The 23,069-nt window shown below is 41.8% G+C and overlaps 2 protein-coding genes across 6 annotated transcripts in view; both read left to right on the top strand.

The window, feature by feature from the left end:
- The window catches only part of LOC101923722 (GTP-binding protein 10), a 59,702-nt gene extending 55,934 nt beyond the window's left edge, over window positions 1–3,768 (top strand). For both annotated transcript variants that reach the window (XM_027777738.2, XM_055805832.1), the window contains 4 exons: window positions 146–253; window positions 762–839; window positions 1,789–1,912; window positions 2,676–3,768. In XM_027777738.2, coding sequence (XP_027633539.2) covers window positions 146–253; window positions 762–839; window positions 1,789–1,912; window positions 2,676–2,893 — 528 coding nt within the window. In that variant the 3' untranslated portion in view covers window positions 2,894–3,768. The remainder of the gene's footprint in view (window positions 1–145; window positions 254–761; window positions 840–1,788; window positions 1,913–2,675) is intronic.
- Window positions 3,769–4,595: 827 nt separating this feature from the next.
- On the top strand, window positions 4,596–15,988 carry CLDN12 (claudin 12). 4 transcript variants are annotated; one of them, XM_055804042.1, is made up of 5 exons: window positions 4,596–4,762; window positions 5,812–5,925; window positions 7,433–7,499; window positions 9,103–9,322; window positions 11,987–15,988. In XM_055804042.1, exon 5 carries the CDS (start codon window positions 12,015–12,017, stop codon window positions 12,750–12,752), a length of 738 nt encoding a protein of 245 aa, XP_055660017.1. In that variant the 5' UTR covers window positions 4,596–4,762; window positions 5,812–5,925; window positions 7,433–7,499; window positions 9,103–9,322; window positions 11,987–12,014; the 3' UTR covers window positions 12,753–15,988. The 4 variants fall into 4 exon arrangements, with proteins under 4 accessions (XP_055660017.1, XP_055660016.1, XP_055660015.1 ...); XM_055804041.1 differs by lacking the exon at window positions 5,812–5,925; XM_055804040.1 differs by lacking the exon at window positions 9,103–9,322 and having other exon boundaries at window positions 4,598–4,762.
- Window positions 15,989–23,069: the final 7,081 nt, after the last annotated feature.

Here is a 23,069-nt window from a genome sequence, read left to right as displayed (position 1 = left end):
AGCCTCTCAAAACATATTCCTATCATTCCTTTGTCTAGGTTCTTTTCTTTATATAAAATGATAATAGATGTTCAGGTGTTGATAGTTAAAAATCACCATTTTTGCTTGTTGGAAACTTTTTGTTTGATTATTTTTGTTTTCCTAGATCTCAGTAGCTGATCTCCCAGGACTGATTGAAGGTGCGCATGCAAACAAAGGGATGGGCCACAAATTTCTCAAGCATGTAGAAAGAACCAAACAGCTTCTCTTAGTTGTAAGTTAAATAAAAGTTACAGGTTACTGAAATCAAAGGCAGTGCAGTAAATAAAATGCATCTTAGTTGCAGTGTAGGTGGAACTTAGGAAATCATCTGTGATTTGCATGTTTTATGATAAATATAGCTGTAATACTGTTTTCAGAATGGAACACTCAAATGACTGATGATAAATGAAATTCTTAAATAGAATTTACCATTAAAATTTGGCAGTTAATTTAGAACAGTGAAGTGTTCCAAGCATAATTAAAACATGGGGTGATTTTTTTATTTTGTTCTGTAACATCACCTTAAAAAAGAGCTTTAAAAACCAGACCTCTCTGAAACACTATCAGAACCAACTAGTTAATGCTTCCAGTGTCTACGGTGTTACTTTATGTATAGTTACCCTCTGGTTTTTGTCCAGGAATGAGGGCATGTACATGGGCAATTATACTGCAAAGTAGTTGGAGACTACCATGATACTGAACATAATACCACAAAGCTTGTTTTTGTGTAACTTTTTCAGGTTGATATTTCTGGGTTTCAGCTGTCTATTAAGACTCAGTTCAGAACAGCCTTTGAAACTATATTGCTCCTAACAAAGGTAAGTTCTCATGTTCCTAACTGAGAGTTGTAGTTACCTATGAGCCAAGAAAGATGCTCAGTTTTGATCAAGAACGTTCAGCTGTTAGTAAGTCTTCTGGATTTATAGTATAGGGCCAGTTAGAAAGCTTAGCATTCCCCAAAATGATGAAATCTTTTATTTTTAACTGTCCAGGTGAAACTGCTCTATTTTATGTTGGGCACTACTGCTGGGCAGCATACGGTGTATTTCGTACAGTCAAGTAATGGTGAAAAGACACATCATTTTCAGTTCCCCAGTCTGGCAGCGTTTTTAGGAAGTAAAAATACATGTGTATCATTAAATCACTGCCTTGATGCCCTTACTTTATAGCCTGATGGAGATGACACATCAGGCCCCAGCTTTGCAGGCATACAGCGTTTCCATCTCTTATCCCTGCTTGATCAGAATAACACATTTAATGTAATTTTAAAGTTAGTAGCTCTTCTCTCTCTAGCTGTACAACTTAAGGTGATGAATTTCAGCTACTGCTGTTTATTTCTAGTTTATTCATGGTTGTGATTTTATTTCTGATATTAACCATAGCCCATTAAAATGCTTAAGAATCCTAAAACTCTCCAAAGAATTTTCTTACGCGTTTTATAGATCTGAACTTTTTCTGAAATTGATTTTGTGTTAGTGGATATCAGAAAACCAAATTCAAAACTTACTTTTTTTATAGGAGGCTTTCAGAATTGTCCCGCCTGTTTACCTGAAATTCCTGTGTTTGAGCAAAAAAAATCACTGAACAGTGTTTTCTTCTGTCAGACTGCTTTAACACATCAACCTTGAGCACCTGAGTCAATCTCACAGCTGCCTAGGCATGAAAGACTATGTAGGCAATTAAACAAATGAGAGAGGAGATGTAAAATTGAAGTAGCATTTTTTGAACTACAGATACTTAGTAAGGCAACCTTACTTGTCTTTTAAGGAACTGGAGCTGTACAAAGAGGAACTTACAACTAAGCCTGCACTTCTTGCCATTAATAAAATGGATTTGCCTTGTGCAGGGGATAACTTGAATGAACTTATGGAACAGCTACAGCATCCTCAAGGTAAATTAACTTTCAACAGTTACCTTCGACAAAAGTAGTGATAACGATTTCATCACGGGTAACTCAGTATTGGCAAGGAGTTGTTTGAAACTGAAGTCAGCTATTGAATTTATTATTTGAACAAATGTTTTAAAACCACTTCCTGCATTTAGAGCTCTGCTTATATACATCTGTAGCACTGGCACCACTGTTGGGGAAGTATTTTAATAAAATAGAGATATCCTAGAAGATCTTTCCCAGCTGTGCTACAGGGGAGTAAATTTCCAGTTTAGATATCTTTGGTAACAGTAACCTCTGTTGAAAGTCCCTGTACAGACACTGATGTATATACAGTTTATCATGTGACTTTGGCCAAAACACATGAAATTTCTGGACAGGCCTGTGTAGGTTTACTTCAATTTTGCTATTACAGTGGAGTTGGTTTTTTCTTATTTCTGGGAGTGTATGAGAACCAGGAAGGCTTAAAACCCTCCACCTCCCATATTCTACAACTTGGGATTCCTTTGTATTCATCTGAAAGTAATGGTATAGAATCTTCCCGTGAGATCATAAGTATGGTGTAACTGCCATGTTAGTGCTTGTCTTCTGAGACTTTTGCTATTTTTTTAAAAGATTAATTAGGCAACTAATACTTTATATTAATTGCAGATACGTTTATTACTGTAATATATTAAAGTTTAGAAAATAAACTTAATGGGATTTTATGGGCTTTGTAGTGATACTGTATTTGGGGACTTTACTAATTTTCAATATGATTTTTCAGATTTCTTACACTTACTACAAGAAGAAATGATTCCTGCAAATACACTTGAATTCAAAGATATAATTCCTATATCTACATATACTGGAGAAGGAATTGAGGAACTGAAAGCATGTATAAGAAAATACATAGATGAGGAAGCAGAGCAGGAAAATGAAGAATATCGGAAAAAGAAACTAGTACTTTTACAAACTTCAGAAGAACAAATGAAGAGAAGCTAGTGTTCTTGGCTGGATCCAACGCGTTTTAGTATTTTTACTATGTACACGAACCCATTGTTATGCAGACCTTCCGTTTAACTTTTGTTCCCTCTGTCACCACTGCCTGGTTCTCTGCTCTCTCCCCCCTCCCCCTCGCCTCAATTTCTTTTGACACTTGGGTGGAGCACAGTGGGGAAAAGAGCAAGTTTTTCTGATTTACGTAGGCTACCAACTCAGCAGAGTAGAGACCAAAGTGTGTGCAACTCAGAGCACTGGTTAACAACTGATGATCCCTGGAATATTTTTTGCCAAGTGACATGAATGGAAGGAACGTAACTCGCACAGGTAGCGAAGGAGCAAGTTCAACCACATTTTCTCTGTGGGCATCAGAAACACCAAAGGAAATTTCTGATGGAGCAATTTTCTAGGGTCTGGTGCTTCTAAAGAGAGCCAGTTCTGCTACGCTGACAGGCATTGGATTGTGGGGGGGTTGTTACTTTTTAAGATTTAAAGGAAAACACAAATGGCTGCAAGGAAGTGACTTGGAACACAAAAAAGCAAAGCTGGTGTAGCATTGGCATGTCTTTCACACCTGCTGTGCCTAGTGTAGTCCTCTTGATCGTCATATAAATAAATCCTGATTCCAAATTAATATAATTAGTTGGGGATTCCCTCCTTTTTTGGAGCTGTGGGTGTATGTTACATTTTGGTGAAGAAAATGATGACTGCTTTTCAACAGAGCTGTGCATATCGGGTAATAATTAATATTCCAGTTTTTGTATTGCAAACAGGCACACTTATTTACTTCTTAAAAAAAATTCAAAGTCCGTTATTGTGCCGAGTGTTTTCTACTTGCAAGCTAATAAATTGATTGGAAAACAAAATAAGACTGAATACATCAAAGGCTTCTTAGCTTGGTCTTGTTTTATAAGTGTAATTACCAGACCCTGTGTCTCAAAATCTTGTTAAAGTAGTCACTGGGAAGAAAGGTGTGCTTTTTCATAACCTAATTCTTTTATCATTATTATTGATTCTCATTCTGATTTTTCTCTATTGTGTTAGGGACTAATGTTTTCACCAAAGCCTAGCTATGGGCTGTCAGGCTTATTTTTCTATCTATTTATTTCGTGGTTGAGAATTTTTTTTGTCATACTTTTTTGTGCACTGGTCTTAAACTGGCACATAGATGAGGGGGGGTAAATTTGAACCGGCTTTATTTCTGCAGCGTCTGAAGAGTTACGTGAGCCTCGGCGGTGAATGGGTAATGAATGGGCCGCGAGAGCCCGGGCAGTGGTGCTGCGGCCCGCTCGCCGGGCGGGAGAACCGGAAGAGTAGATGCGAGATACCGTGTCGGGTAAGGTATCGACAGTCAAATAAGCGAAGGTAGGAGAAGGTGGCGGGGGGAGGGGGAGATGCGAAAGCGGTCGCTCCCGAGCTGGCGGGGCCGGAGCGGTGCCCTACCGCTCCCCCAGGGAGCGGCCGCTGAGGGGCGGTGCTGCCGGTTCCTCCAGCAGTTAACGAAGCAGCTGACGAATTCGGGGACGGTGTGACAAAGCACCGGTTCCCCCGGCCGCGGGGCGCCCGGTGCCGGCAGCGCCCCCTGCAGGGGGGACGGGTGGAGCCAGCGGACCCCGCGGAGCCGCCCCTGGGGGCGGGAGCCGGCTCCGCCTCGCGGCTCGCGGTCGCCGCGGGGGGCGCTGGGAGTTGCAGTGCGCGGGGCGGCGGGGGCGGGCACTGCGGCGGCGCCGGCCTACAGCCCCACAACCCCCCGGGCGTCCCGCGGCCGGCCGCGGGCTGGCGGGCGAGAGGCGGCTCCGGCGGGCGGAGGGCCGGCCGGCAGCGCGGCGGCGATGGGGCCTTGGCTGTGTGCCCCCGCGCCCTGACGGGAAGGTGAGCGGCGAGAGCGGGGGCGGGCGCGGCTCCGGCTCCGTCCCAGCGGCGCCCGGCCCGTGAGGGGGCTGCCGGCCCGGCGCGGCGGCTGCGGGGGCTCCGCGCGGGGGCCGCCGTGCGGCCTGTTAGGCAGGGGGGGGCCCTACGCCCCTTCCCGGCGGGCCCCCCGCAGGCCGGGCCCCGCGGCGCGGTAGGTGCGGGGAGCAGGCTCCTCCTCGGCGGGTGCCGGCGGCGCCCGGCCTGTGCCGAGCATCGGGGTATGTGTGTTTGCCCCTTCCAGCCCGGCTGCGCGCCATCTGTTTTTTTCCGAATCGGTCGGTAAAACAGTTACCTGTGCTACAGATTTTTCTTCAAAGCCCTAATCTATTAGTTAGAAACATTAATTCTATTCCCGCACATCTGGATTTAATTTTAATAGGGGTTTTGTAGAACTTGGTACAGGGCGATTGATTTCTTGAATGAAAAATGACTGGTGGCCCTGATTCTGTACCGCTTACTTCCGGTTGTCTTGAAACAGGATAGCTGTTCATCTCCAGTTTCTGGTGATCAGTTATTCAAAACTCATAACTTTTTCAACTGATAATACTGTTGTGGGTAGTTAATTTATAAACAAATGCATTCTTTTATTTAACGTGACCTCTCTCCAGTAGGGCTTTACAGAACAGTGGTGGTTCTCAAGATTATGGTCTTCTCAAGGCCATGCAAGGGAACAGAGCTGGCTTTACTAATCACTGAATTATGTCTCTAGTAAATGCCTTTCTTCTTCTTTGTTTCATTTTTGTACCTTATGGGCAATTAATAATTTACCAGTTTTTAACCTGCTTCAGCCAGCCTATCCTGTTGTAGCAACATGGATCTTTGGAATAGAAGCCATGGTAAAGTCTGTCCCTGAAGTGGTATTAGGACTGGTAACTTCTGTGGATCAGATATAAGGCCCTGGAGTGTTACAGTTGTAAAGTCCTTGGGATGTAAGAAGTTTCAGTCTAGAATCTAAGGCAAGGCAAGGTTTTACATATCATGGCCAAAATGTACTTTCTTCCCTTGGACAGTTAGTTTGGAAGCGGCTGAGTTGTTCAGCACCACTAGTGATGGAGAATAAAATCAGATGGACTGAACAGAAAAGAAACTCCAGGTCTGCAGAAATTGAGGGCTTTCTGAATTAGGTACTGTAGAATATTCCATACCTGCTCTGTATCTGTTTATTACAACAGCTGGTGGTCACAGGTTTTCATCATTTAATGGGAGGTACTCCTGGGCAGGGCACAGCTGCCTTTCTGATGGGTTTGTTTGCTGTAGTAATTTTCTACTTAATTATGGTTGTTACTGAGCACTGGCTGGTATTTTGGGGTGTGAACCTGCAGAGGGAGATCTGTGTGTTTATCTTGGCTTCAGTTGCTGCTAAATGCATAGAAAGCTTGGAAGTTGCTCAGAAATGTTATTGAGTAAAAACAGCTGTTCCAAGTAATACTTTTCTTTTTTGAGACAGAAGCTAAAAAAACCCCAAACCTGCTACTTCTACAAATATAGCTGAACATGTTGAAGCTGACCTCTGCAGCCCTGTGTAGTTAGTTTGGCCAAATTGCCCCATTTACTCATAGCAGTCTTGATTGATTAACCTGGCAGTGGAAATCCTGTGGGCTGCTTGATCTGATTGTGTCTGCGTTTCTTGTCTTGTATGCAATAGATTTCATACTGAAGGATTCCAGACTTGGAAGTTTACTTTCTCATTTAGTGAAAAACGCAGGTTGCATGAGTGTGTGCTGTAAGGCCTCTCTCTTGCGTAGATGGTTTGATAGAAGAATTTTTTTGATGTTGCACCCCAGGAGACTACACATATACAAATCTTACAATATTTCAGGTTTTGATATAGGTCATTTAGAATAAATTCTGTGTCCTTGTACATGTTAGTACAGCAAACTCACCTTTAGGTTGTAGCTCTTAACAGTCACCTAATGACATGCTTGTAGGTCTGATGCTGTCCAGTAGAAAAGTGATTTTCCTATTATGACCTGCAGAGTTGTTGGGACTCAGTGGTGTGGATCCCAGATGTGGGTGTAAAGAGAATCCACAGGAGGATCCTTTCGCTTCCTCTGGAAATGGTGGACAGCCATTGAAAAGGCATCACTGTTACTTCCTGCCTTTCTGCCTTTTCCTTGAAACCTTTGTGTAGAAGCCACAAAGGAATAGAGGATCGGAAGTATATGAACAGTTTAGAGTCTGTGTTTTGTTTTCTGACATTAAAAAATCATTTCACCCTTTCCTTAAACAGCAGGGTGCTGTTTAAGTGCAGTCTGGAATGTAACATCTGAAATAATAATTTCATATGACTTCATATGTTTGGGATTTTTTTACTAGAAATGTAAAATTCAGGATGTGAACATCTCCGTGTCTTGGAAAACCCATAAGAAAGGGGAGGCTTTGCACCCTTCTTATCTGTTGCATGAAAACAGATGAGTAGATAGAGAACATGCTCTGGGGAAAAATCCTGGGGAGAAGAGAGAAAATAGTTTGAGTTTTGGTTTTTAAATAAAAGGAAATTGTAGAAGGGTGATGGAGTTGGTCAAATGTAGACATATCTGAGTTTCTGTATTTCTGAGTCACAATGTAAACTGTTGCTGGAACTGCATGAAACAACTGTGATGTTGACTTGCTCCTTCTTCCGTTTCTTAGATCCAGTAACACATTTTTCCTACTTCTAAAAGCTGCTGAGGTTTCTCTTGACTTGGACACACTGCTGGTAAGTACAGAGGATCCATCTTAATTAAGACAACATCTATTTTGTTATTGTCTTAATCAAGGATCTGTAACTGAAGCTGTAATTACAGCTATAAAGCTAGCAGTATTTGCAAGAGGGGACGAGTTTCCTGTGATGGGGGGGATCATGGATTAACTTACCTACAAATTCACTTTCCTTTTGTACCCTCTAAATGGAAAATGAGCTATTTTCTATGTCTTTCCCTTTCTACCTGGAACCCTGGGTATTGGCAGTTACAGGTAGGAAGGTTCCTACCTTTAACTTCAGCCAGCAACTAAGTACCATGCAGCTGCTCACTCAGTCCCCACCCACCCTGTCCCCAGTGGGACAGGGAAGAGAATCAAGGGAAAAAATAAGTGAAATTTTATAAAAAATAAGTAAAAGGTTGAGATGGAACAATTTAATAATTGAAATAAAATGAGATATAATAATATAAAAGGGAGAGGAATAAAAGACAAAGGGAAAGGAAAAGAAAACCCAAGTGATGCACAATACAGTTGCTCACTACCTGCTGACCAATGCCCAGCCAGTCCCCACACAGCGATCGGCAGGCCCCAGCCAAGTCCCCCAGTTTATATACTGAGCATGACGTTCTGTGTTATGGAATATCCCTTTGGCTAGTTCAGGTCAGCTGTTCTGTGTCCCCTCCCCATTTCTTGTGCCCCTCCAGCCCTCTCCCTGACAGAGCCTGAGAAACTGAAAAGTCCTTGACTTTGTATAAACATTACTTAGCAACAACCAAAACCACCAGTGTTATCAATGTTATTCTCAAACCAAATCCAAAAAACAGCACTGACTGAGCTACTAAGAAGAAAGTTAATTCCATCTCATCTGAAACCAGGACACTACCCAAAGAGAAGCACTCTGTCTGCTTTTTTTTTTTTTTTTTTAAAAAAAAAAAAAGAAACAAAAAAATGCTCAAAACCAAACTACCAACAACAAGCAAAAAAAACCCTAAACCAACCCCAGACCAAGCAAACTCCAAAAAACAACAACAAAACCCAACCAAAACAGACACTCTTAGTGCGTCTACCAGGCACAGCCAGCAAGAACAAGGTATGCAGGGTGGCGTAAACATAACTGGCAACCATAGGATGAACTAGAGACTAAAGCCTTCTGTCCATGCAACTGGTACAGCAGAAGTAATAGAAAAATAGAAATTTCCCCATGCTGTCCTAAATCCTGGCTGCATAGTCTTTGCCATAACTGTACTTGGTAATGTAGAAGGAAAGAAAATATCCCATTTTTTTCTTCCACCCTCTTGTATTAGAGAATATGGGTGAACTTCACTTCTTGCCCACTCTGCGTTAACTCTCCTCAGATTTTCATCATCTACTGTTGCAAGTGAATTTGCAGAAACAATGGGTTTCTGAAAATGGTCAGTCTTGTGCCTATTCCAGCGGCCTCTCATAGAGCTCTGTCTCAGTGTGCCCTGCCTGCATGGAAGTTTTGTCCAGGCAGATGCAGCCTCTTTATGGAAGAGCAAAAGTACTGAGCTTTGAGGAGAAGAAAATGTGATGCTATATTATATTTACCCTGTTGCGTTAAGAAGGAAGGTTTCCTCAAACCCTTTATTTTTGATCAGCCTGCCAGTTTCCCAGGAAGGACAAGACCCTTGTGTCCAACCAGCCTGTCTGCCACCTGCATTTTGACAGCCTGCTGCATCAGGGCGTCATTCAACTAACCTATCCAGGGACCCCCACTGACAGCATCACTGAATCAAATCCCTTACAACAACCAGTCAAATCTCCAGAGGCTTACACAAAACGAACTTCAGCTCAAGATTTTTATTATACAAAATACAGGTTTGTGACAGAGTAAGGTTTGAAGATTGCTGGTGATAATACGCTGACTGCAAAACAAGCTTAAAACAATGCACTTAATAACAGCTAGCATGAGTAAGTCATAGAATAAAGTTCTTACCCAGTAGGCATCCCTGTGGGGTAGAAGACAGGTTCAGCCTGTCAGCTGATCCCAGAAGTTACGATGGAGTCTTCCTTAACTTCTCCCCTCAGTTTTCCACTTTATATACTTCATAGTACGTTGCATGTTTGTTATCATATACAGGATTGGTTAAAAGTTTCACTTTCAATGTAAATTAGTTTGCATCCTCAGGTAGGACTTTAGAGGGTGGGTCAGCTTGACCTAACCTTGTGACACTAAATCAAAGTACAGTATTTTGGGAGTTTATACAGCAGTTCCTCCCGTTTAGATTTGTTTCAGTCCAGGACCAGTCCATTTTCTTTACAGTTAGGTGGAGCTTGAGTGACTCTAGTCATACATATTTTTGTTACTGATTGGTGTCACATACCCAATGAGATGTAGTAGTAAGTACCTTGGAGGCAGGTAACTTTGGGGTGGAGGGGTGCGTTAGTATTACAAGGAGATTATTTCATCTGAGGAAAGTCATTTCACCACAATGGTCAGCTCAGCAGCCGACATTATCTCGTACATTCTTCATGTGACAACTGCTGTGCAGCTTATCAGAACATCAGGTTCCCCTTCCTGCAGGGAGTACCACAGAGCCTAGCTGTGGTGTCTCCACTCCACCCTCCGTCACACCCATCATCATATGATGAGCTGGCAGGGTGTGTTGCTTAAGGAGCTGTGGTAGAGTAGATGCCGTGCATGCCAACCATCCTGAAGGCAATAGCTGTGTTTTACCCTAAAAAGCTTTCTGTAATGTTGCACTTCTGTTGGTCCCAGTTTTCTCTAATCCCCACCCCCCAAAGTAATTTTCCCACAATGCCTCAAGCCCATTTGTTATAGTTCTGTTTCCTTGCAAATTGGTTGTGTTGACCTTATTGAAGTTGAGGTTAAGCATAGTTTTAAATCAATTATAATGGAAATAAGTCTTGGGTCTCCCTACCCTATTAATGACTCTGCTATCTGTAAAAGTGTACTGGCATGAGAACAGTAGCTTGCCCACAGTCAGCTATTCGTCGCAAAAATGTAATGCTATCTTGTTGTTGAATAAGGTGCATTTTTACTATAAATGTGGTTGTCTTTATTTCTTCTCAGCAGGGCTGCTTTAAAAGGGTATAATCAGCACTTCAATGGTACCCACATACCATTGCAATCCTTCAGGGTTAGATGGCATAACAAGTGAACAAATGCCTAGTTTTTTCTTAGGAAAAAAATTGGGCTTTATTTATTTGTCTATAAATCAATAAAATGCTAGCTGGCTGTATAGCATAATAATGCTTGTAGTCTGCTTCCAGTATACACGGAAATTCCTTACTTTAAGAGTTTCCTGGGCGTTCGATGTCTGCACGTGTAGGAGGATAGTAAGGCATCAGATCCAGTTTCCTCTTTGGTTGCAACAGTGTTTGTAACCTTTCTGAGATACAGGTACTCAGTTATTTGTATCTGCATTAGATGGAACTTCTGGTACCTAAAGAATTGGTTAGTGACTTTAGACAAATAAGCACAATGCAGTATGATGATTTGGAAAGAAATTTCAGTAGGAGTTCATGACTGAATGGCGCTCAGTGAGTTCCAAGTATCTGCTCATTTTTTAGGCACTATAATTCTTAGTTTTCTGCTTCAAGTACATTCTGGGGTGGATGCTCAGATGCCTATTATGTATTAGGCTTCTCTGCAGTATCTCGAGCACCCAGAGAAGAGATTACTCAATTTGAGTGTTTTTTCGTTTGATTTTTTTCTAAGACGCATCATTGAGACTGTTTCGCAGGGTCTGTGCAGGCAAGAGGCTATACTAGGTATACAGGCAGTGGTTATATTGAAAAGGAAGCAGTATTCTTTAATACTTGCTCTGAAAAGGAAAAGGTGAAAGCTGAAAAGGCATCTGATTTCTGGAATTGTTTGTGTGCTTAGACAGCTGGTTTTGAAAGGCAGAAGTAGTATGGAAGAACTGTTGGTTGCTTTTGAAAAGTTCATAGTAAATTACTCAACAGAGCCTTCTCTCCTACCTTGCAGCTCTCATCAACAATTTGGCCTATATAAATTGTGTATAACTGCCTACATGTGCATTCCTTGTCTGGGCTAATGCTGTTGATTTTAAGCAATTCCCTTTCACACAGCAGTGTGGTAGGATTGAACACACAGTCTAATGTTACATCTGGGCTAAAGAGAAAGGCCAGTTGAGAAGACATGAACTTCTTAAAACACGCTCACTCAGTGGTTGGTCCTCTCCACCTGGCCTCTGTAAAAATCCATGCAGCAACACAAGGTGAGAGATGCGTAGAGCTGTGTATTCAAGTGCTCCTTTTTTATCTTGAACGCAGCAAATTTGGCAGTCTGACAGCTGAGCAATTGCAACAGTCTGTGAAATAATCTAACATTTAATTAAAGCATGAGTTCAGTAGTGTTACCTCTGCATAAGTGTGTAAGGCAAAGAATCAGCTGCCATACAAGTTTATTAACCTGGCACAAGTCAACTGTAGTCCGTCCCAAATCCATAAACTTTCACCTACTGATGTTTATTTTTAAAAAAATTTTCTTTTTAGTTGCAGAAAACAACCTCTGTGGGCAAGCATGGGCTGCCGGGATGTTCATGCAGCAACCGTACTGGCCTTCCTCAGTGGAACAGCCTCAGTAGCTGGACTCCTTGCAGCAGTTCTGCTTCCAAACTGGAGGCAAATGAGACTGTACACATTCAACAAGAATGAGAGGAATGTGACCATTTACACGGGACTCTGGATTAAGTGCGCTCGCTTTGATGGGAGCAGAGACTGTGTGATATATGACCCACAGTGGTACACTGCTGTCGATCAACTGGATTTGCGTGTTCTTCAGTTTGCCCTTCCACTGAGTATGTTAACTGCCGTCTCAGCTCTGTTTCTCTGCTTGATTGGCATGTGTAACACAGCCTTTGTATCAAGCGTGCCAAACATCAAATTGGCCAAATGCCTTGTAAACAGTGCCGGCTGCCATCTCGTGGCTGGCCTCTTGTTCCTGCTGGCATGTGCCATTTGTCTCACTCCATCAATCTGGGTCATCTTTTATAACAATTATCTGAACAGAAAATATGAGCCTGTCTTTAGCTTTGACATCTCTGTATTTATTGCCATTGCCAGTGCTGGCGGTCTGTTTTTCACTTCCGTTCTGCTGTGTCTGTGGTACTGTGCATGTAAAAGCCTACCTTCTCCTTTCTGGCAGCCCCTCTATTCCCATGCCCCTAGCATGCACAGCTATGCCTCTCAGCCGTATTCTGCACGCTCTCGCCTCTCTGCCATGGAAATTGACATTCCTGTTGTGACACATGCATCTTAAGAAGACAGAGTCTTGGAAGCCAAGTTCTTGTGCTCATTCAAACGGTGAAAATTGCAGGCTTGGTTCTCTCTGCTGCCTTGCACTGAGCATAGTCATTTGTAAGGTCAGGTTTCCCAAGGTGCAAAGCAATGGAGACCTGAGTTCAGCAAGTCGGTTGCTGTTCTGGTGTGTTACTTCCTGACTGCTTTTTTGGTGTGGTTTTTTTAACTGAGCTCACTACATATAAAATTGCTGCTGGTGCTGGGACAGTACATTAAACAATGGTGTCTGTTCATCCTTCTGCTTACTGAGGTCAAAGCAGGTTTGAACCTTTTTGCTGTCCGATAAGCTATTATTAGATTCTGATCCCATCGTAAGAGCTGCATAGGTGGACCTTGCACCCATGCATTATCCAAATGCAGGCAGTGGAACCGGGTGCAGGGGGTCACTGAGTTTCTTGCTCTTCTAGACACACGTATTTCAAGATGCGATGTCTGAAAAGGGTATTTGGCAGACTGACTGCAGAACTTGCAGCACTGTTTTTTGTTTTCGACTGCAGACACAAAAAGCTACCCGCTTCTGAACTTTGGAAATAGAATTATTGTCATATTACCCTTTATTTTCAAAGTAGCTATCAGAAGAAATAAAATTGATTTAACTAATAATTTTTTCTGTACTGTAATAGCATTTAGTGAATTACTGGAGGCTAGAAACATTTTTTTTAATTTTTTTCTAGTCTTTTTCAGTAAGTTAGCAAATTCACTAGATCTACTTTGTGATTAAAACAAAAACCACTTGTATGTAAAAATTCTGGTTAGAAGCTTGAATATTTTATTTGAAGGCCATCTTAAAGATGGATTTTCAAGTAGGCTTTGAAGTATTACTCGGTTCTGGAGAGAATTGTCACTCACTGCAAAACAGATTAGGAAAACCATGAAGAATTCTGAAGGCTATGAAAGATTCTTTTGGAGTACTGTACACAGGCTATAACAACATCTCTCTAGGAAGGGGTTTATAACCCCAGGGAGAGATTTTTAAATCTAGATTGTGTTTTGTTGGGGTTTTTTTTTTGTTAAATGTATATAAAAGTAACAATGAGCTTGTATATTTTTCAGAGTTGATCTTTATGGTTGTTGGAGTTTTCATGCTGTAGCTTATATAATTACTGATTAAGACAACCTTTTCAGCCTTGTTCTTCAACACTTTTCAAGTTGAGCTATTTTAAAATTGAGTTAAAGTCCAGTTATTTCCTATGCTGCCACTTCACAACTGGACAAAGTTTCCCATTCCTGTTTTCTGTAAGATGAGGTTTTGAGTAACTCGTGAACTTCACATTGTAGCTCTACAAGGATGAGGAGAGATTATAGACTCCCAACCTTGGATGTCTTTAAATATTATTTTTTTTCCTTCTAAGGTGCAGAGCAGGTCAGCCCCAAGGTTCAAAGCTTTTCAATATGGGCTTTGAAACTACTTGGAAAATTGATGACAGTGAGTTGAAGAGTGTTACAATTAAGACAAGTATTTGATTTGCCAAGACTTTGGCAAATTAAGCTCTTCTGTTTAAGATGCCATTCCAGTAAGGAAAGTTATATTTGTATTAATTCCACAACAGATTTTCATTGCTAAAAAATCAAATAGATTTCTTTAATTCCAGTTCTGCAAACTCATCTGAGATCCTGAAAGTCAGTTTTGTTCCTTTTCCATGCATTAGAAATAGGAACAAATGCTGTGCCGAGCAAATCTTGTTCTGTTACAATCTGTGTGGTAACAGTATGAGGAATCATTGTGTTTTAACTGGTAGACCTCAGACTTCAGTGGACTGAGTGAGGACACTGATACCTGTCGTAAATTCCCAGCAGAGTCAATAAACAGACAGGCCTTTCAGACAGAGTGCTTGATTAAATTGCAGTCTAAGGAATTAACGCTGTAGATGATAAAGAATACTTAACGAGGTAGGCTTCTAAAGTTACATGGATTTAATACCCTCTTAGGTTTACAAGGTATGATGTTAGATGAAGTATCTTTTTTCTTTTAATCAGATCAGTACTTGTATGGGATTAGAACATGTATAATGACATGCAAGCCTGCTTTTTTTTTTTCTTCAAAATTGAACTTTGTTTTGCAGTTACTGTGGTGGTCCAACTTCAGATACTGTTGCTGTTTCAGCTGCCTGTATCCTTAGATGCTTTGTCAGGTCAAAGCAAAGGGACCACTGGTTTGCCACTTCATGTCAGCTTGCTTCCCCATTGCTCCAGTGTCTTTTCTTCTTTGTGCCTTGCTTAAGTTATGAATTGGCCAGTAAATGTTTAGTTTACAGTCAGTGTCTGGTATGCTTTTTGAGCCTGAATTTACAAAGCATTTTGGTCATTTTGGAGGGATGAATACATCTCTCTGTGACTTTAAAAGGAGCTGAATCTTCAGCATCTCCAGAGCAAGAGAGGCAGCCTGGCAAACTGATGTTTTCTATGAGAGAGTAAATGCAGCCAGTGTTTTGTTCTGTACACTTTAAATAGCAGATGTCTCTGACAGCTCTTTTGTATTATGACTTTGATTTTTATGCACTAAACTTTCAATCAGTATTGCTGCTGCCTAAGCTAATAACTTGTTGCTTTGAAAATTGTGTCTTTCCAAAAGTCTGAGATGGATCTGAGCTATGAAAAGTGGGGATCCAAAAGTTAGTGGATTCCAGCGTAGTTTTATTAAGAAGACCATTGCATCATGTATCACCGAAGCGCAGCTGGATTTCTTTCAACAGTGCTGTTAACGTGAGTTTCTGCTGGATCCTAAGTGAAATTAACTGGAAGTGTTGTGCTGTATTCCTCCTTTACAGAAAGAGGTGGCCAACCTGTGACGCTTGAGCCAAATGGTGCCACTCCAGCATTTCGCTTGCTAAGGTTACCATCATGCCCAGCAGCAGGGCTGGGGAGTGACAGGCCTCCCTGGATCTGGGGAGAGGAACGCCTGTATCTCTGCCAGAGAACAGCTGCTGTGGAGCAGTTAGCACCCCTGCCTCTGACCAGCTGCTCGCTCCTCAGCACTGTGCTGTGTGCAGGGCAGGCACTCTGGCTCTTGAGCACAGGAAGATTTTAATTTGTGGCTCATGGAGTCAAAGGCTCGGTGCTTTGGGATTACAGGAACATGTATTTTTTCCAAGTAATTCCTGTCCAGCGTCTTAAATTGTGTTTAATTACAATGTTGGTTCTTTTTATGTGAAACTAAAGATACGTATTTTTAATAAAACAGTCTCATAAGATGCATTTTATTTTGATTAATTTTATGGAAAAAACTAGCTGCTAAAATATGAGAGACTATGCCTGTTTTGATATTGATTGCCAGACTTTCGGATGGCTTAACAGGCTTAAAATGTTGTGTATACTGCATTTTAACTCACTAATTTTATAGGACTCCTGCTTTAAATAAACAACCAAAAAAAACCAACCACCAAAAGCCCAAACCACCCCTTCTGCCACTTTCTGAAAGCTTGACTGTTACTTATAATTTCCTTTTCCTGTAAGCTAGTCCTAAGAAATTCTAGGATTTCTTTTCCCTTTAAAAGCAGGAGAGTGATTTCCCTTAATCTAGAGGATCCCCTTTCTCTGCCTGTGGCCGGGATGGGAGCTGGGGGCCGGGATCTGGTTCAGCCCCATAGCAGAGCCAAAGCATCAGCGTGACGTGGAAAAGAGCACAGCCCTCGCCCTGCACCCGAAGCCCCGCGTCTCTTTCCCTGTGTCAGTTCTGCGGCTCGTTCAACCGTCGCTTAACCAGCACGACTTGCTAACCCAGCTGAAAACTTCTGTGCTGTGTTACTTTTCATAGACTGCTAAGAATGACAATGTGTTGGTGTCACACAAGGCAGGTGGTAGTGGCATTAGCCATCCTCCTGGCCCGCTCCCCTCTGCTGTGCTGGCTGTGCTGTCAGCTGGAAGCATGCTGCTGCCTTGCGTGAGGAAGTTGATCTGGCATCCCAGGGACTTGCGACGGTCCAGAATAGCGGTAGTGGTTAGTGATGCTTCACTTCTGGTGCATGCTGCTCCTGGCAACTGCAGCTCAGCAGCATTACAGCGACTCGGTACCAAGCCTTTCCCCATTGCGCTCCTTGGCAACAAATCTCTTGGCAGATTTTTCCCTTGGTTTATTTCACAGGAATTGTGTTCACATATGTGGTTCAGCAGGTGTGTAATGTTACTTATCCATTGGTCTGAGTCGGCAGGTAACACACCTTAGAAATCGCATAAGTGTTTTTGTATGCTTTTTGTTATGCTGCTGCATCAGCATTCATCAAGCTGGACAGAAGCCTCATTGAAGGGTAAGAGGGTGGTTTCTGATCTCAAAACTGCTTTTTGTCTATGTTCCAAACAGTCGGTTTGCTCATTCAGGTATTTAGCCTGCTAGGGATGGGAGCTTTGGTTTTTGGGTGTAGCAGCTGCAAGGAGATGTAAAGGCTGAGCACAGGGCAGGAGAAATTGTGAGCTGGAGGGTATGAGTGGTTAAGGCTGTTTTGAGGAGACCAGAAAGCTGGACATCAGTAGCAGGAATGTTGTCCTAGTTTCTGTTCTAACAAAGAAAAAAATACGTAATTAAAGTTCTTAAGTATTTGAATGAGCTTCACTCAGCACCAAAGACTCCCAGAATACGATAAGCAGACTGGAAACACAGTGTATGAGTACTGCCAAGCAGCGTGTGTCCTTGGGAACCACAGATGTTGACCCAAGTGTTGAGCAGCACTTCTAGCTACATGCCATGCCAGAAGGTGCTGTGCAGCCACCACTGCCAAGGGTGGCATTTCAGCACCGAAGCTTGGCACTCTGCAGTCTCTGTATTACAGCACTTCCACCGGCCGGGGGTCTGTAACCATGGCTACTGCGCCAGGTTTTTTCCCAAAGCCACAACATATTCGTAAACAAACATGTAAGGTCACTTACAAATTTACATTGGAGTTTAAATAAATAATAGCAGTTATGTAAAAAATGTTTCCTAAAACAGGTCCTGCATGTATCTTAACTGCAGATGCTTTCTGACCTACTATTCAAAAGGCTTCAGCATGTGATTTCTTGATGGGCTTAAGCAGATGTAAATATAGTCTGCTACCAGAAGATGAAATGCCATCTTCTTGCTCCTTTTGCAGTTTATCTTCTCTGCTTTTTTAGTTTTCAGCCTCCCAGGCAGCTAATCTGGTCTGCCTCCCGGTCACGAGTTTTACTGCCAGCACAAAGGAGGCAGCGGGAATATGTGGGTGGCAGCAGAAGGGCAAGATGGCAGCTTTACATTGATTCTTCATGAAGCCTTACTTTGAGACCTTTGTTTTCAAACTTAATGAGCAATTTACATAAGAAAGACTGTTGATTTGAATTTTTTTTAAGGGGGGTCATGTTTATTAATTGTAGAAGTTGTTGAAAAATGCTGCATTTTGAGAAAAAAATTGGATGTTTATTAGCAAGGCAAAAAATCATGTTTCAAAACATTTCAGAGTTTGTTCCATCTTCTTCCATTTCATCCTAATTCAGTTAGAAAAAGAAGGTATGGCAAGGAAAAGTAATGAAGCATAAGAGAGAGCTGACTTTTTTATTGAATTTGAAGATTACACTGCCTTAAGCCATGTATGTTTTAAGAAATCTCCACTGATAATGATATTAGTAAGGAAAAGAGCTAATTTTTTAATAGATGAATACTGCCAGATGTTAAGATATTTGCGTTAGCTTATAGGTTAGATCTAAACGGTTTAGTGTTACATCTGTTTGAAGACTCAGCATCATGGATGACTTACTGCACTGTTTTGACTCTTTAATCAGCAGCAATAAAATGCTCAGGTTCTTTCTACTTCTGTGCTAAGGTGTTCTATAGACAAGCTGAATTTCCTGGCAAAAGTATCACCTCGGGAAGCAGCTGACAAGGAGTTAGTCTCACAAAACAGGCTCAGTGGGAGGGTGTTTTCTTTACAGTACAGCTGCAGACAAATCAGACTGCACAAATCTGGCTGCCTTCTGCGGCTGCCTGTCCTGCTTGATTCAATTACACTTCTCCCAGAGAAGGCCTTAAGAATACAAGCCCAGAAAAATATTCACCTTTCTGTTCTTCCTTAGGCCTGTGGTGCGGGCACTTTCAGATCTGACTTGCCACCTGCAACTCTGACCAAATGCTGTTGACCCTCACAACTGCAGAGGTGAGGATGTTTCCCTTGCAAATAATTTGGAGAGTCAGTGTTACCAACTGGGAAAGAGCTGGCTCTGCAGGCTTGGTGGCACGTAGGCAGCCACAGCACATGAGGTTTCTGGCATTGCAGCTTAGCAAGTACTGAGGTGCTGGTGGGGCTTTCAGCAGTTCTTTTGTCAGCTGCCGCTGGGTTATGGAGTTCATCATTCATTATGGTACATTAGTTCCAGTTAGTTTGCGTGTACACTTTCAAATGCCACGTGGCTGCACCTTAATTAGCCAAGGAGTTATGAGAACCTTGAGAACCACTAATCTTAGCGGCCGATGCCTGTATGCCTCACTTGAGAAGTCATCTGAGAGCTGTAATTTTCTCAGGCTCTCAGCACTAATCTGCTTAGAGCTCCTGTAGGAGATCTTGCACACTGGGCAGAGCAGAATTTGCCTGGACTAGATTTCACTAGCCACAGTAAGATTCAAACACATCACAGAGATTTTTTGGTTTAAAACACAGGAAAAAACTCAAAAAAGTCATATTAGATAGATAACGTGAAAACAACGTAATTTAATGAAATATGCGAAATATGTCTCTGAGCTGCTTGTGTATCCATATTGAAGTACAAAAGCCCCTCCAGCTTTTGGGTTTGACTCTCAGGTCAGCTAAGTAAATTACCATTTCTTGAGAAGAAAGGTTGCCTTTGATGGTTTCCATCCCTAGAAAATGTCCTTTTCTCCTAAGACACTTTCTATGCATCATAACTGTCTTTGTTTCGTGGGCAGCCCCACTCCCAAAAGAATTCCAGGCTGTTCTCCTTGCTTTCCTAGCACAGGCAAGTCGGTTCTCTGGGTCCAGATTCCACCACAGCCCTCCAGATGGCATCTTTTATGAGACAATGTCTCAGGTGACACCTTATTTTTGCAGGGTGTCAGAGATGGCATGAGGGTCTGTAGAAGCTTCTGCATAGTCTACTATAGATAACACAGCAGCCAACTGGATTTGCTTGAATACTGTCATAAATTAGCAAACTGAAGTTGATCGTGCTTCTTGTGTTGGTTCTGGAAATTATTTTTTCTCACAGCTATTTTTACAGTGTTTGGCATTTTGTTTTGGGATTGACAGTCCTCTACTGTAGCCATTTAATACATTTTCTTTGCTTTATTTCTGTGCCCAGCTGTCACATCTTCCTCCTAACAGGAATAAACACAAGTTCCTAATGGCTGAAAGCTATTAATTTGCTTTACTGAGCTCGTAAAAGCTTTCTGTCTGGTTTGAAGTGATTATTATATTTCCTGAAAATACTGTCTGTGTCCAACTACCATGTGTATTGTGTCTCCTGCTGGGTAAGTGCATAACTGTGACTGAGCATAAGAAAGGAGAATGTAGCAGAAAGCAGGACTTCCTTTTCCATTGGCACAGGCATGGAGGAAAACACCAGAAATTTGGACATGAGATTTAAATTTTAAATCTCCTTTCAGTATACGATCCAGCCATAAACAAATTTGTCACCTACTTTCTAGAAAAAAATGATCTCTATATCAAAACAAGGATTTGATCTGAGTTTTTAAAATGTCTGGTGTGTAGAGGCAGACGTTTGTAAACTCCTGGATCCTTGACATCACAGATCCATCCCACAAGCAAAGAAATTTGGGCAGAATGTTGTCTGTGTCCACTGGAACACTGGTAATGCTACTGCTTTCTGAAACAGTAGTTCTTTGCTGTGGGTAATATAGGTGAGTCTATATTGTGAAACTAAGTAACATGATAATCAACACTAACTTCTCTGTATCTGAACTTCTGCAAAGGAGCAAGTTCTAAGTACTTCCTACAGTCGAGATTCCATGTTCAGCAATTCTGGGATGTGTGCTGGCACGGTACGTTCCTATTTTTAAATATGGAGATATGAAAGAACAGAAGGGATCCCTTTTCTGCAACAGTGTAGAACTGGTTTTGGTCAGAACTCCGGGAAAATAACTCGATACAGACAGTTTCTTAATTAGCCTTAATTAAGGTGATGGAGAAAGGAAGATAGATCAAAGCTAAACCAAGATGTTTTGGTATTACAACTGGAATTACTTCAGTTATTCAAGGAGCAAATTATGTTAGCACTTTATACTGAAAATAATCAGAATAGAGATATATGAGATACCAGTACTGCAGTCTGTTCACAGCTATACAGCATTCTGAACCAAATCTGAGTCTGCAGCAGGGGGAAGAAAAGCTGAAGTGCTGACAAGCCAGGAAATACACAGTATTAAGAAAAAGACACTGTTAACTCCTATGCTATAGATTGTGAAATGCCAAGAAAAAATCTGGTCCTCTCACAGTTTAGAAAATGGACTAAATAAGAGCAACTGTGTGGTTAAGTAATTCTCCCATGCTTTGGGATTAAATTGTTAGTTGATCTTTACCAGTTTTAACAGAAGAAATCTTTCAGAAGTTAGGTGTAAGGCCTGGGAAATAGCAGCCAAGGGGTATTTTCTGTCAGTTTGTCAAGCCAATAGTTTAAATTGAGTGGACTTATTCATTGCTGGAATGCAACAGGACCCTTTTTTTGTTGGGCTGTTCCATTTTGTGACCTGTTTACCCCACCCCAGCTGACTGCAGCTCTACAGAGTCTCTCTTGCCCCAGCTATGACTGAGGAGATTTAATAAGGCAAAGCAAATGATGAATACAAACCATGCAATTAAGTCTCATTACATTAATTCTTTCTGAGGAAAAAAAAGCAGAATCATGGAAACATATTTCTCTGGAGAGCAACAGCAATTTTAAACAGCAGAAAGCAAAACAGCGTGATCCGTGCGGTGTTATAGCCAGGTTCCCAGGGAAAGCCTGTGCCCAGTAAAGCACAAGACGGGAGGCACCCACAGGAAATCATGGGTTGTCTATCTTATTTCACAGCTGGATGAATACTGTTCAGCACAGTTTTCAATTACAGAGGTGCTGTGGCAAGAGCTGTGGAAGGAATTTAAGTTTTATGTGAGACACATGGATGAAAGTCAAGCCGTCCTTTAGTTACAATTGTGGTGTAGCTGGGTGTTAGGGATGTTCCTGCGTGCACACTCAGTGGGTTATACTCATTAACTCCCTGGGTGGTCTAGGAACCCTCAGCTAGTCCCTGGACAGAAGAGATACTCAGCTGTGCAAAGACAAGGTGACAGATCCAGCTCCTCAATACCTCTGTAACAAAGGATCTGACTAACTCTCGTGGGAGATGTTCAGGTGGGGATTTCAGACAGTCCTTGGGATTCCTCGCAGGCAATTCCTGCTGTGCCAAGACAAATTTCTACACTTAAACCTGTCATTTAACATCCTGGGTGGAGAACCTGGCCCTTCTAGAGACTCCTAGTGGTTCCTGCCACAGAATTTACTAGATTGCACGCAGATAAGATGCTTGTAAATAGTCTGTCCTGTAGATGCAGAAATGGTCACGCAGGACAGTCTTTTTGCACATAGTTAATACAGTAAGGTGTTTTAGTTTAAAATAACCTATAGCAACAGATAATGTATGTGCTTAAGTTGTCACACAGAATGGGGGGCAGCTGGGATGTGAGAACTGAGCAGAGAAGTGGTTAGGGGAGTCTCTTCTGATCCAGCGACTCCTGTCATTACCCAGACTGCAACCAAATGGCCTGTTTGGGACATCTAAACAATATTCTATGCCAAAGTCCCAATCATTATTTTTCTTCAGCAAACACTCTGTCCATTTTTTGTGCAGCCTTGCTCAGCCAAAAAACAAATCAGCCCTTCCATCCATTAAACGCTGCATTTAACAAATAGTCTTTGTCTAGATAAGTTCAACGCTTTCAAAAATAAATCAGTTAGCCCTGATAGCAGTGATCAGTTCAGCGCATGTTATGATAGAAAATACATTGCTCTCCCTTGTTTTAAACATTAGGACTAAATGTTAACAGCTGTTTATGCATTGCCAGATTTTACTGAAATACAAGTTTTGAAGCACTTGGCTTGTCATTTTGTTCACAGTAGTATTACAACAAATCTAACAATAGATTATAATCCAATTTGACTGTGATTCAGTACTATTAACCATTCTGCAGAATAGTGCTCATAGCAGTGCTATTAGCAACTATTATTTTTCAAAAAAACTGTCATATGTAACGTGCTGTGAAAGTCAGAAGGCAAAAAATTTCATTATGTGCCTTTTTTGATGAGACTAAAAGTTTTTTTTATT

Source organism: Falco peregrinus, chromosome 5, assembly GCF_023634155.1.
Source record: "Falco peregrinus isolate bFalPer1 chromosome 5, bFalPer1.pri, whole genome shotgun sequence".
Lineage (NCBI taxonomy): Eukaryota > Metazoa > Chordata > Aves > Falconiformes > Falconidae > Falco > Falco peregrinus.
The sequence above is the reverse complement of the archived record's forward strand: the minus strand, read 5'-3'. Positions and strand labels throughout refer to the sequence as shown.